The sequence below is a fragment of the Zalophus californianus genome, chromosome 1 (genome assembly GCF_009762305.2).
Source record: "Zalophus californianus isolate mZalCal1 chromosome 1, mZalCal1.pri.v2, whole genome shotgun sequence".
Lineage (NCBI taxonomy): Eukaryota > Metazoa > Chordata > Mammalia > Carnivora > Otariidae > Zalophus > Zalophus californianus.
In genome coordinates, this window is record NC_045595.1 from 173,630,243 (window position 1) to 173,640,553 (window position 10,311).

General features: G+C 39.7%; 1 protein-coding gene across 1 annotated transcript; it reads right to left on the minus strand.

Annotated features, from left to right (window-relative positions):
• Window positions 1-3,352: 3,352 nt before the first annotated feature.
• LOC118357257 (importin subunit alpha-1) lies at window positions 3,353-5,311 on the minus strand. The gene has a single exon (XM_035728878.1). It carries the CDS (start codon window positions 5,188-5,190, stop codon window positions 3,601-3,603), a length of 1,590 nt encoding a protein of 529 aa, XP_035584771.1. The 5' UTR covers window positions 5,191-5,311; the 3' UTR covers window positions 3,353-3,600.
• Between the last annotated feature and the right edge of the window lie 5,000 nt (window positions 5,312-10,311).

A 10,311-nucleotide genomic window follows, 5' to 3' on the forward strand; every position in this document is an offset into this window, starting at 1 on the left:
TCAGCCCATTTTACCATTTTGTTCATTAAAACAAAACATAAGTTTTAAACTGTTTAAATCTTTAATAGTGGTTACAACTCATTTATTCAACAGGGCTAGAATTTAATGAAGTAATGGAATGGCCTTCTGGTTAACCCCACAGAGGAGACAGAAGTTAAAGTGTTGATCTCTCCTGCTCAGAGTGAACAATATAAAACGGGACACCAGAAACACTTAGAAGATGATAGAGACAGCCTATGATTAAAAGCCATAATGAGAGGATGTGATAATAAGTGTTCAAGGCATTCAGAGTATGAAGAGATCAGGGGTTGGAACGATCAGAAAGTTAACAGTAGAGGAGGAACTTTAATGGGAGTCTCCCAAGATCTGTAGATGCTCCCCGCTCTCCATACTCATTTTCTAATCATTACCCACAGTAATGAGCATGGTACATTTAGGGAACAGTAAGGAACCCTGCCTGGAAGACTGTTCAAATGCAACCCTACAGGCACTCCCACTGGTTACCAACCCATCAGGCTGACAAAGCAAGCAGTTAACTCTTCCTTACCTGAGATACTGACTTCGGTACACTTCTTTCAATGCCAAGACCCTGCCCAAAGGCCAGGGTCACTGATTGGGGGTTGCACTTCAGGTGGTATCATTTCACAGAGAATCTGTATGGAGGCTATGATACACTTAATGGGAAATTTTTAACTACCTCAGCTTGTCTGCTTGTAAGCAGTAAAATAAGAAAGAATTTTAATAAATAAGTTTATTACAATTTAAATGGAGAATTACACATTAGAGTTGATAGTCCTACAAAAGCCTAATACTTGTTAGAGAGAGACAAATAATGTCCACATACACGCCTAGCAAGCTCCAAGAACCAGACTATAGGCTAACTGAAAAAGGAGCTTCCATCATCAGCCATTGTTAGGAAGAGTCATTATTCATCCCTTTGCAGAATTTGTCGATGCAGACATTGTCAGGTATTAATTTCCATAATGAACTATTAAAATATAAAACCTGTAATGTCACTTAGCTGTAAGAATGGTTCCCATAAAATATTCTCCTGTTAATATCAGCCACCAATTGATATGAGGTCAATCAGGCACAATCAAAGCCAACCGTTCTGATGTCAATCAGTGCTGTTCTGTTTGCTGCTGTAAGTAGGAAGCCTTTTTTTTTTTTTTTGGTTTTTGTGTATTTTATTATCAATTTTCAGAATTCATTAAGTAAACTATATGGTAATTGATGTCACACTTTGTAAGTTACACATTATCAGAAAAAAATAAATTAGTGACTAGGAATAAAATAATTTTGCACATTGTAAAAAATGTGCACAGGGAATATGTGAGAGGAAAGAAATTCTGAAATAGGTTCTTAAAAAGGACACAAATAGTTGTGACAGAAGGAATTTAACCAGCTGCTTATTTGACTTTCATGAAGAATCTAACTCAAGAACTGTCTCCAGATGTAAACTGAAAGTCCTGTCATTATGACATATATATATATATATATATATATATGATCATATCATATCATTTTCCTGCCATTATGGTATATATTTCACTTACAGTCAATGCGGGGAAAAATAAAACAGGGAGAGTCAGGAAGTCTTCAAATCCCAAAGCAGGAGCCCTGAGTTGTAAGGGCTAATTTGTTGCCACTTAATCCTAATTAAGTGCATATACCAAATTTCCCCCAAATTGACGGTGACTCATTCTCAAAAATCCCTAAATCTCCATTAGGAGATCTGCTTGATTTCCCCACACCATTTCCATCTTTTCTTTCTTCCATTTTCATTTTTTTAAGACTTTATTTATTTATTCATGAGAGACTGGGGCGGGGGGCGGGCAGAGGCAGAGGGAGAAGCAGGCTTCCCTGCTTGATGTGGGAGCCTGATGTGGGGCTCGATCCCAGGGAGCCTGATGTGGGGCTCGATCCCAGGACCCTGGGATCATGACCTGAGCCGAAGGCAGACGCCTAACCATCTGAGCCACCTACGTGCCCCTTTCTTCCATTTTCTTATGCTGTTCTGCAACTGTTATCTCCTCTACTCCGCTGCCTATTCCAAGATGTGTATAAACAATAATATCCCGAGCCTCTGAGAGGTTCCCCCTAACACTTGAATCACACAATCCCCTCAGTCTCTTTGATTCATCCGCTGCAATTTCATGATAATGTCTGGAAATGGAGCTCTGTGGCCCGGAGAAAATTTGAGAAGGCAGTGCTTGTCTTTGCACACGCCAGAGTTCCTTTTCTGCCTTTTTAGGGTGCTGTGCAGTTCTCTCTCTCACACTCCTTGTTTCTTGTGTCTTGTCTACACTCCCTGTGGTCAAAAGTCACTCCCAGTAGAGAGTCAGTTATCAGTCATTCATTCTTCTATTTGAATTTAAATCAGAAAAATATATATTTCAGGATAATTGAACTCATCACCAATGATATTTTGAAAGGCTTAGCATACAGGTAAGAGATCTAAATGACAAGGAGTAGAAAAGATCTTTTCAGGGAATCCTTTCAGAAACCACATTTTCTATCCACCTGCTCCTGGTGGAAGATACTGTGAAATTCACGCAATCCTCCCTCCCTTCTTTTCTCTACCCTCTGAGTTGGAATTACAGACTGCCTCCTTCTTTGCTGAGCTTTCACTTGTATATGTCTGTTCATAGCCGACACCTGTCTATCAAGCAAGTTCTGAACTCCTGAGAGACATATCCAGGGGTTGGGAAGAGATTTATTCCAAAGGGATCATGCTCTTTATTAATGTCAATCAGCCCACATCTGAATATCACCCCTCACTGTGCAGATTCCTTACAGGACATGTACCTACAATGCCTTGCTATGTCAGACATTTCAGTCATGGAACGAGAGAAGGAAAGAAGGAAGGGAGGAAGGGAGGGAGGGAGGGAGGGAGGGAGGGAGAAAAATAAGGAGAGAAAGAAATAGTACTCATATCCTCATAAGCATTTCTTCTAGTACCTAATTATGTGTATCTGATGAGGTGCACACTGGAGGGGAAAAAAAGTTAAACATACAGAATGCGCATTTATGAGAAATGTGTTGTTTTTTAAGACTTACTTATTGGGGCATCTGGGTGGCTCAGTGGTTAAGCATCCAACTCTGGGTTTCGGCTCAGGTCATGATCTCAGGGTCGTGGGACCGAGCTCCACCCCGGGCTCTGTGCTCAGTGTGGGAGTCGTTCCAGACCCTCTCTCTCTCCTGTTCCTTCTGTCCCTCCCCGCAACCTGCGTGCGTGCTCTCTTTCTAAAATAAATAAACAAATCTTTTTTTAAAGATTTGTTTATTTTAGAGAAGGGGGAGGGGCAGAGGGAGCGGGAGAAAGAGTCTTTTTTTTTTTTTTTTTTAAAGAAAAGAGTGGAATTTAATCTTTATTTACAGGACACTGCAAGAGAGGAGATTCTACATAGAAATAAGAAACCCACTGAGGAAGAGCTTCATACAGGTTGTACAGTTTGGAACTGGTCAAGTAGAGTTTTGTTGTAAAAAGTGCTACAATAACAAAACACATTTCAAAAGAGTTCTTAGTAGAGAAACAGTAAGACAAACTTCTACCAAACAGAGTACACAACAAACAACTTTCTGCCTCAGCTGTACAATCTAAAAGTTAAAAGTCCCGGGAGTGCCATCCTGAACTTGGAACGTATAGCCTTCAGAGGTAGTTTCTGGCACAACATTCTGATCTTCCTCTTCCTCTACAGAGAAATACTTCTCAATCAAGTTTAATGAAGCTTTGTACACAGACTCATTTTCATGGTTTTGTAGAGCTTCAATTTTGTCCAAACCTCCACATTCTTCAATCATTATACTAAGTTTCTCAGTTTCACCTAGTTTCTCAGCAGCCTGAAAGATGTTTGAAATGGCATCCAGAATAACCAGAATAATTTTGGTGTCTTTTGCAGTTAAGAGGTTCATCAATGGTTCTATTATGCCACAATGAACGAGGTATACAATCTGTTCAACTGTCCCACCACTTGTATAGTTGGTCACAGCCCAGACAGCTTCCTTTTGTGTCTTAAAGTCTGCCTTAGAGAGAACACCAACGAGGAATGGGACTAATCCATGATTCACAACTTGCTGTATCTGGTCCTGGCGACCAGCTGTAATGTTTGACATTGTCCACGTAGCTTCCTTCTGAATATTAGTTTTGGGGTTCGTTAGGAGGCTGGGAAAAACAGCAAGTGCTCCTGCATCTATTACAACCTGAGTCTGTTCATCCGTCCCAGTAACGATATTTCCTATGGCTCTTAGTGCAGGAGTCACAATGGGCAATTCAGTAGCTCCTAGAAGCTTCACAAGCTGGGGCACAACTCCTGTTTTCACAACCATTTCAATCCGTTCATTTGGACCATCAGTAAGGTAGGAAATGGCCCAGCAGGTATCTGCCAATACTTCTGGATCATCATGATGCAGGAGACGAACTAAGGTAGGAAGAATCTGCTCAACAGCATCTAATGGGGGTGCAGGATTCTTGTTGCGACAAAGGTTTGAAAGTGTCCAAGTAAGGTTACGTAAGTAACCACATGCTAAAGATGACATATCAGGAACTGCAAGGAGAGCCAATAGTGGGTCAACTGCACCATACTTGATAACCAAGTCTCGAAAAACTGAACCATCACCTGCAATGTTTCCTAGAGCCCATACAGCTTGTTCACTGATGTGGGCATGGGAAGATGCCAACAGAGAAATGAATGCTGGGATAGCACCTCCATCTACCACAGCCTTGGTCTGTTCTGACGTCCCAGAAGCAATGTTAGTGAGAGCCCAAGCAGATTCAAACTGAATGGGACTACAGTCAGTTCTGCCCAAGAAGGACACAAATTTTGGAATCAAACCAGCCCGGATTATGTTGTCTATGGGGGGCTGTTTTTCCCTAGAAAGCAGTTTCCTAGCAGCTTGAGTAGCCTGGAGCTGGCTTTCCAAATTGTTGCTATTTATGCCTTTGACAATGTCATCAACAGACCAATTTACAGTGCCCTGGTTGTTGCGGTTTTCCTGTAGTGGAGAGGTAGCATCATCAGGAAACGAGCTTACGTTTCTCCTTTTCAGCATCTGGTCATCCTTCTTAGCTTTCCTTAGCTCCACATTAACTTCTATTCGGCGCCGCCTCATTTCTGTACTGTCTTTCCCCTTGTTCTTGAATCTGTTAAGGCGAGCAGCTGGTGAATTAGCATTCTCATTGGTGGACATGGTTATGAGACAAAGGGAGAAAGCTACACAGCCGGCTCAGGCTTCCACAGGAGGCGGTCCGGGGCGCGCAAGCCGCAGGACAGCTGCCCTCAAAACGTCCACCACGGATCACCCCAAAGACGGTGTGCGGGAGAAAGAGTCTTAAGCAGACTCCGTGCTGAGCAGGGAGTGTGATGCCAGGCTGGATCTCACCACCTGGAGATCATGACTTGAGCCAAAAACTAAGAGTTGGACGCTTAACTGACTGAGCCACCCAGGCGCCCCAGAAATGTGATGTGTTTTATAAGCTTGAAATATAGATGTGTCACTTTTAAAGTGATGTCCCTACGCAGCAGTGAATGAAATAGAAACGCAAAGCAAAGTAGAGCCATTGGTAAAAATTGTGAACCTAGAGTATCTTCTAAAGAAATAGTCTCTTAGTAATAGTTTAATCTGTATTATAGACATCTGGAAGTCAAATCCATTGTATTATTCATTTCCATTTCCTTAAAGACACGTCACTTGCCAAAGAAATTGTGTAATAAAAATCTCTTTGAAAATATAATTTTTAATGGAGAAACATTGTCTGAGTCAGACAGGGCCATCCACTGAATCTCAAATTCTGTCTTTAGCTGTGATCACAGAAAATCCATAGGCAAGTACTGTTGTTATTCATTACAACAATCTCAAAATACTGAAATGGAATAATAAACATTCCTAGCTTATTCTTTAATAGCCCACTTTGGCCCAATTACCCATGCAGTTATCAAAACATGCTTTCACTTTATGTTCAGAACCAACCGTAGGTTATTCTATTTATTGAAAATGCTCTTACAAGTCACCTATAATTCGGAGAAGATTTAGATGATACACATCAAAATCACATAAACTGCTTCATAAATTTTTCTAGTACATATACTCAGTCTATCTTCATAACCATTCAATATATACGCTAAGTTCAGAAAATAGCTTTCCCACCATAAAAGTTTTACAATTTCTAAACTGGTTTGTACTCTATGATGGGAAAGATGAATTTCAAGAGCTAACAGTTTTGATGACCATAGTCAATTGACTTTAGAAATACTGAATAAACCTGCATAAGGCAATATTAAAGATTTTTAAAATAATTTAATTACTGGAAATAAACATTTATTTTGGTCTATGTTACTTACCTTATTCAAGCCACTCAATGTTTCAGAATAATGTGCATGCCAATTAAGTATACAGAATACCGATCTCCTAAACTACTAGGAATACACAGGGAATCATAGCATAAAATGAGTAAGAGAAGACAATACTGCATTGTTGAGAGTTGATATCTTATTCTGGAAAATACTGTGTTCCCCCCGTGCCCCAGGGTGAATACAATAAAGTCTCTATTTCAGGCTTCATTTTTCCAAATGTCCATTTATTTGTTCAATAAATAAATACTGAGCACTTATTTTGTACTTGGCTGAGTGGAGGGATGTGGTTATTTGTCTCAAGGTAATCACCTAGTGTCAGAGAAAATACACACACAGGAAGACCAGTCGGCAATAAAATGAGCCAAGACATCACGTGATGTGTCCTGATACAGTTATAAAAGTTGTTGCTATTTCAAGGGCTAGAAAGCTCCTTCCATCCAGGGAATCGGGGAAGGACTTTTAAACCAACTCTAGACATACACTGTAAGTAGGATTTCAAGAGCAATGAGGAGCATTTAAGTTAAGGGAATGAAAACGCCAAGGCCCAAACATGGGAAAATACATAAATGAAAATATGAGAGATAAGAGCAGGTAAGAACTTTAGAGCTTGATCCCCAGAGGGCCTTAAATGTTATGCTTTTAACAACAGATTTTATTTGAAATGAAATGTAAGACTTTCAGAAAAGTAAGTAGAACACTGGGAGCTGCCTTCAGGAGGAACACAGAACCAATGCTCCTGGACTAATCCTTCCCCATGATGCCTAGAAGATTGAGTCAAGGATACATTCCTGTATCTATGACGTGCCAAACATACTAGGTACTGGAGGGGCAATGCTTATGTTCTGATGATGGAGAAAGACATTAATGAGTAGATAAACATAAGTAGACTATTTAATCAAGAGATGAGACATGGTCTTAACATTTTAACTGAAAAAAATTCTATGAAGCTTTCAGCTCAGAGTTTGGCATAAAGTCAACAAATTGCTACAAAAATTTCTATATCAATTTACTTGGGTACAAACAATCCATTCCTTTTCTTAAAGTTTGTTGTTATATTACCCAGATCCAGAAAAACAGTTCTTTGAATATTGTGAAAATGATACATGAAGACAGAAATTCTAGCACATAAAGATAGAAAGCAAACTGTGTATGAATGGCACCCAAGTAAAAACTTGGTCCCGCCTTTTCAGTCAAAACAACAACAACAAAAAGTGAATGATCTTTTTGTCACCAAATAGAGGAAGCAGCCAGCTGATTTTACCCTTCCCCCACACTTCCACAAGATGCGGCATCAGACACAGCATAGTATGGTCTGCCTTTCTTTGATGGGAGTGATTTCCAGGAAGTTGAGTTGTTGGTATGAACTGAAGAAATTTTCAAATGACAATGAACTACTATTTTTCTCAAATATGGCATTGCCTCTGAAGCCTGTTGACAGTTATCAACTGTCATTTGCCTCATCTCATCTGTGCCCAGGTTGGACTACAACATGCTGAGAGAACACTCCGGGACCATGGAGCCACTCTGGTGAATCTCCATGAAGAAAGGACGGAGGCGGCCTGAAAATGCTCTCACTGTTCCAAGCTGTTACTGGGCAGAGGCAGCTGTGATTTTTACAGCAGGATACGGAAGTCTAGGAAAGTATCTGTGGTCTTTATAATGTTTTCTAGGGATTTGGGCAAGCATTAGCTATGGTAAAGTGCTATTTTTATTGAACTTTCTGTTACACTTTGATTAAAAACCAAATATAAACCAAATATAATGAGTGAAAACATTTGAAGCCATTTCCCTGCAGGTAGACTATTAGCTGAGACTTTAGAAAGAGACCATATTGGGACAGAAAAAAAAGTAAATATGGATGAAGTAATACAATCAAAACATTAGGATATTTATGTATTAGTGGTTCTTTGACTTCAAGATGCACAACAATCACCCCAAAGACACAAATGCAACAACAGCCCAATGAATGAGCCACCCAGGAATCTGTACTTTAACAATCACCCCCACAAACTTAGCAATCACCTCCCAACTTCTTTTTTTTTTTAATATCTTATGTATTTATTTGACAGGGAGAGAGAGACAGCTAGAGAGGGAACACAAGCAAAGGGAGCAGGAGATGGAGAAGCAGGCTTCCCGCTGAGCAGGGAGCCTGATGCGGGGCTCAATCCCAGGACCCCGGGGGATTACAACCTGAGCCGAAGGCAAGGCAGACGCTTAAGGACTGAGCCACCCAGGTGCCCCACCTCCCAACATCTTATAGGAGGTCTCCAAAACATACTCTGAGCTCCCGATATATACATAGGGAAAAAATAGTTTAGGGAATTAGAGTAAAAACACAATGGTGCTTATTTCAAAATAGTAGGATTATAGATAATTAGCATTTGGTATATATCTCTCTACATTTTTATATATCTTTGAATTTTTTTCCAAAGGTCGTCTATCATTTGAAAACTTAAAAAAATAATAAAATAATTTATAAGTGAAAGTCTTTTTTTTCCCCCCAACACACAGACTTTTACATTGGGAACATAGAGGGATTATCTTAATATAAATAGAAAATTAAGTCTTTGCGCTTTTTTTTTTTGTCAATAGCAACTATGTCTTACCCTTTTCTGTATTCTAAAATTTTGTTTAGTGTAGAACATGATTAAATATTTGAAGGTGACAGAAGAAGATGCATGTATGGCTGGATGAAAGAAAATAAACATTTTGATGGCTAGATGGAAGAATGGATAGATAGATAAGAAAGAACAATAGATGGAGAAAAGGGATGTGTTAACAAACAGAGGAAGAAGGACCAATAGAAAGACCCAGAGGGCTTGATGGAGAACTGTTTATGTGCACAGTTCTGGAAGAAAGGTAGTAGTTTCAATGTCTGATTTATATCTGTACATACCCTATTTTATTTGAGATTACAGTAGAGATGGAAGACTTGGTCTTTAGAGGCTATATAACCTATGGAGCAGTCATAAACAGAAATTCCATCAGGCACAGATCTAGGAACTGATCTGGTCCCATTGAATAGGGGAGTCTCACATGACAGAGGAGTGAGAACACACAGCAAACCTAGCTGCCTTCCAGAGCACCCATGACAGTATGTCTGAAAGATGAATTTTCCATGGTGACACTCTAGTGGAGTGTAACTTTCTGGCTTACTCATATTCTTTGGCAACAGTTAAGAGCCACAAGAGTCTTATTCTCAATTTTCATCAACCATTAAGGAAATTGTAATAATAATAAATAAAAGAATTTTCTGTCATGTTCAGCTCTACCATTTGTTCCATCTGGGAACATCAGAGAAGCACTTCACTTATTAGAATTAGGGAACTCCATCTCTAAATGGAGGGCTAGAAGATGTCAGATAATTTTTGTGAATTTTTAGGGGGCTGAGCCTCATGAGTAATTGAAATGTTTCACAAGCATTTCAAGTGACTGGAAGGTTATGTGTTGATAAGTAATAAAAAGGATGACTCTTCAGTCTACTTTGAGCTCTCAAATTATATGCCTTTTCCTTTTCCGGGAAGAAACTAGTTGTGTCAAGGAATCTAAGAAACTCAGTTTACACATTTCCACATGAGGTACCATCTAGCCAAAGATCAGAGAGGATTTCTCATCCAATTTGCAATCAACCTGGATAGTTTAAAAATACTTTAGAACATTCATACACAACTTCTGATCTCCTTTAGTTCTATGAAGCTGAATGAAGAAGGTGAAATTAAGGCACAAGTCAGGTCACACACAAAATGAGAGACTCACTAAACTCCCTGAGAGATTTTCAGATCATGGAGAATTTTCAGAAAGATCACAAGTATTTCTAACACATTTGGAAGATTAATTTTTTTTAAAGATTTTATTTATCTGAGACACAGAGAGAGAGCACAAGCAGGGGGAGTGGCAGACAGAGGGAGAAGCAGGCTCACTGAGCAGGAGCCCGATGTGGGACTTGATCCCAGGACCC

Coding starts and splice junctions, on each gene's coding strand:
- LOC118357257 (XM_035728878.1), bottom strand. CDS start 5,190: ATGTCCACCAATGAGAATGCTAATTCACCAGCTGCTCGCCTTAACAGA.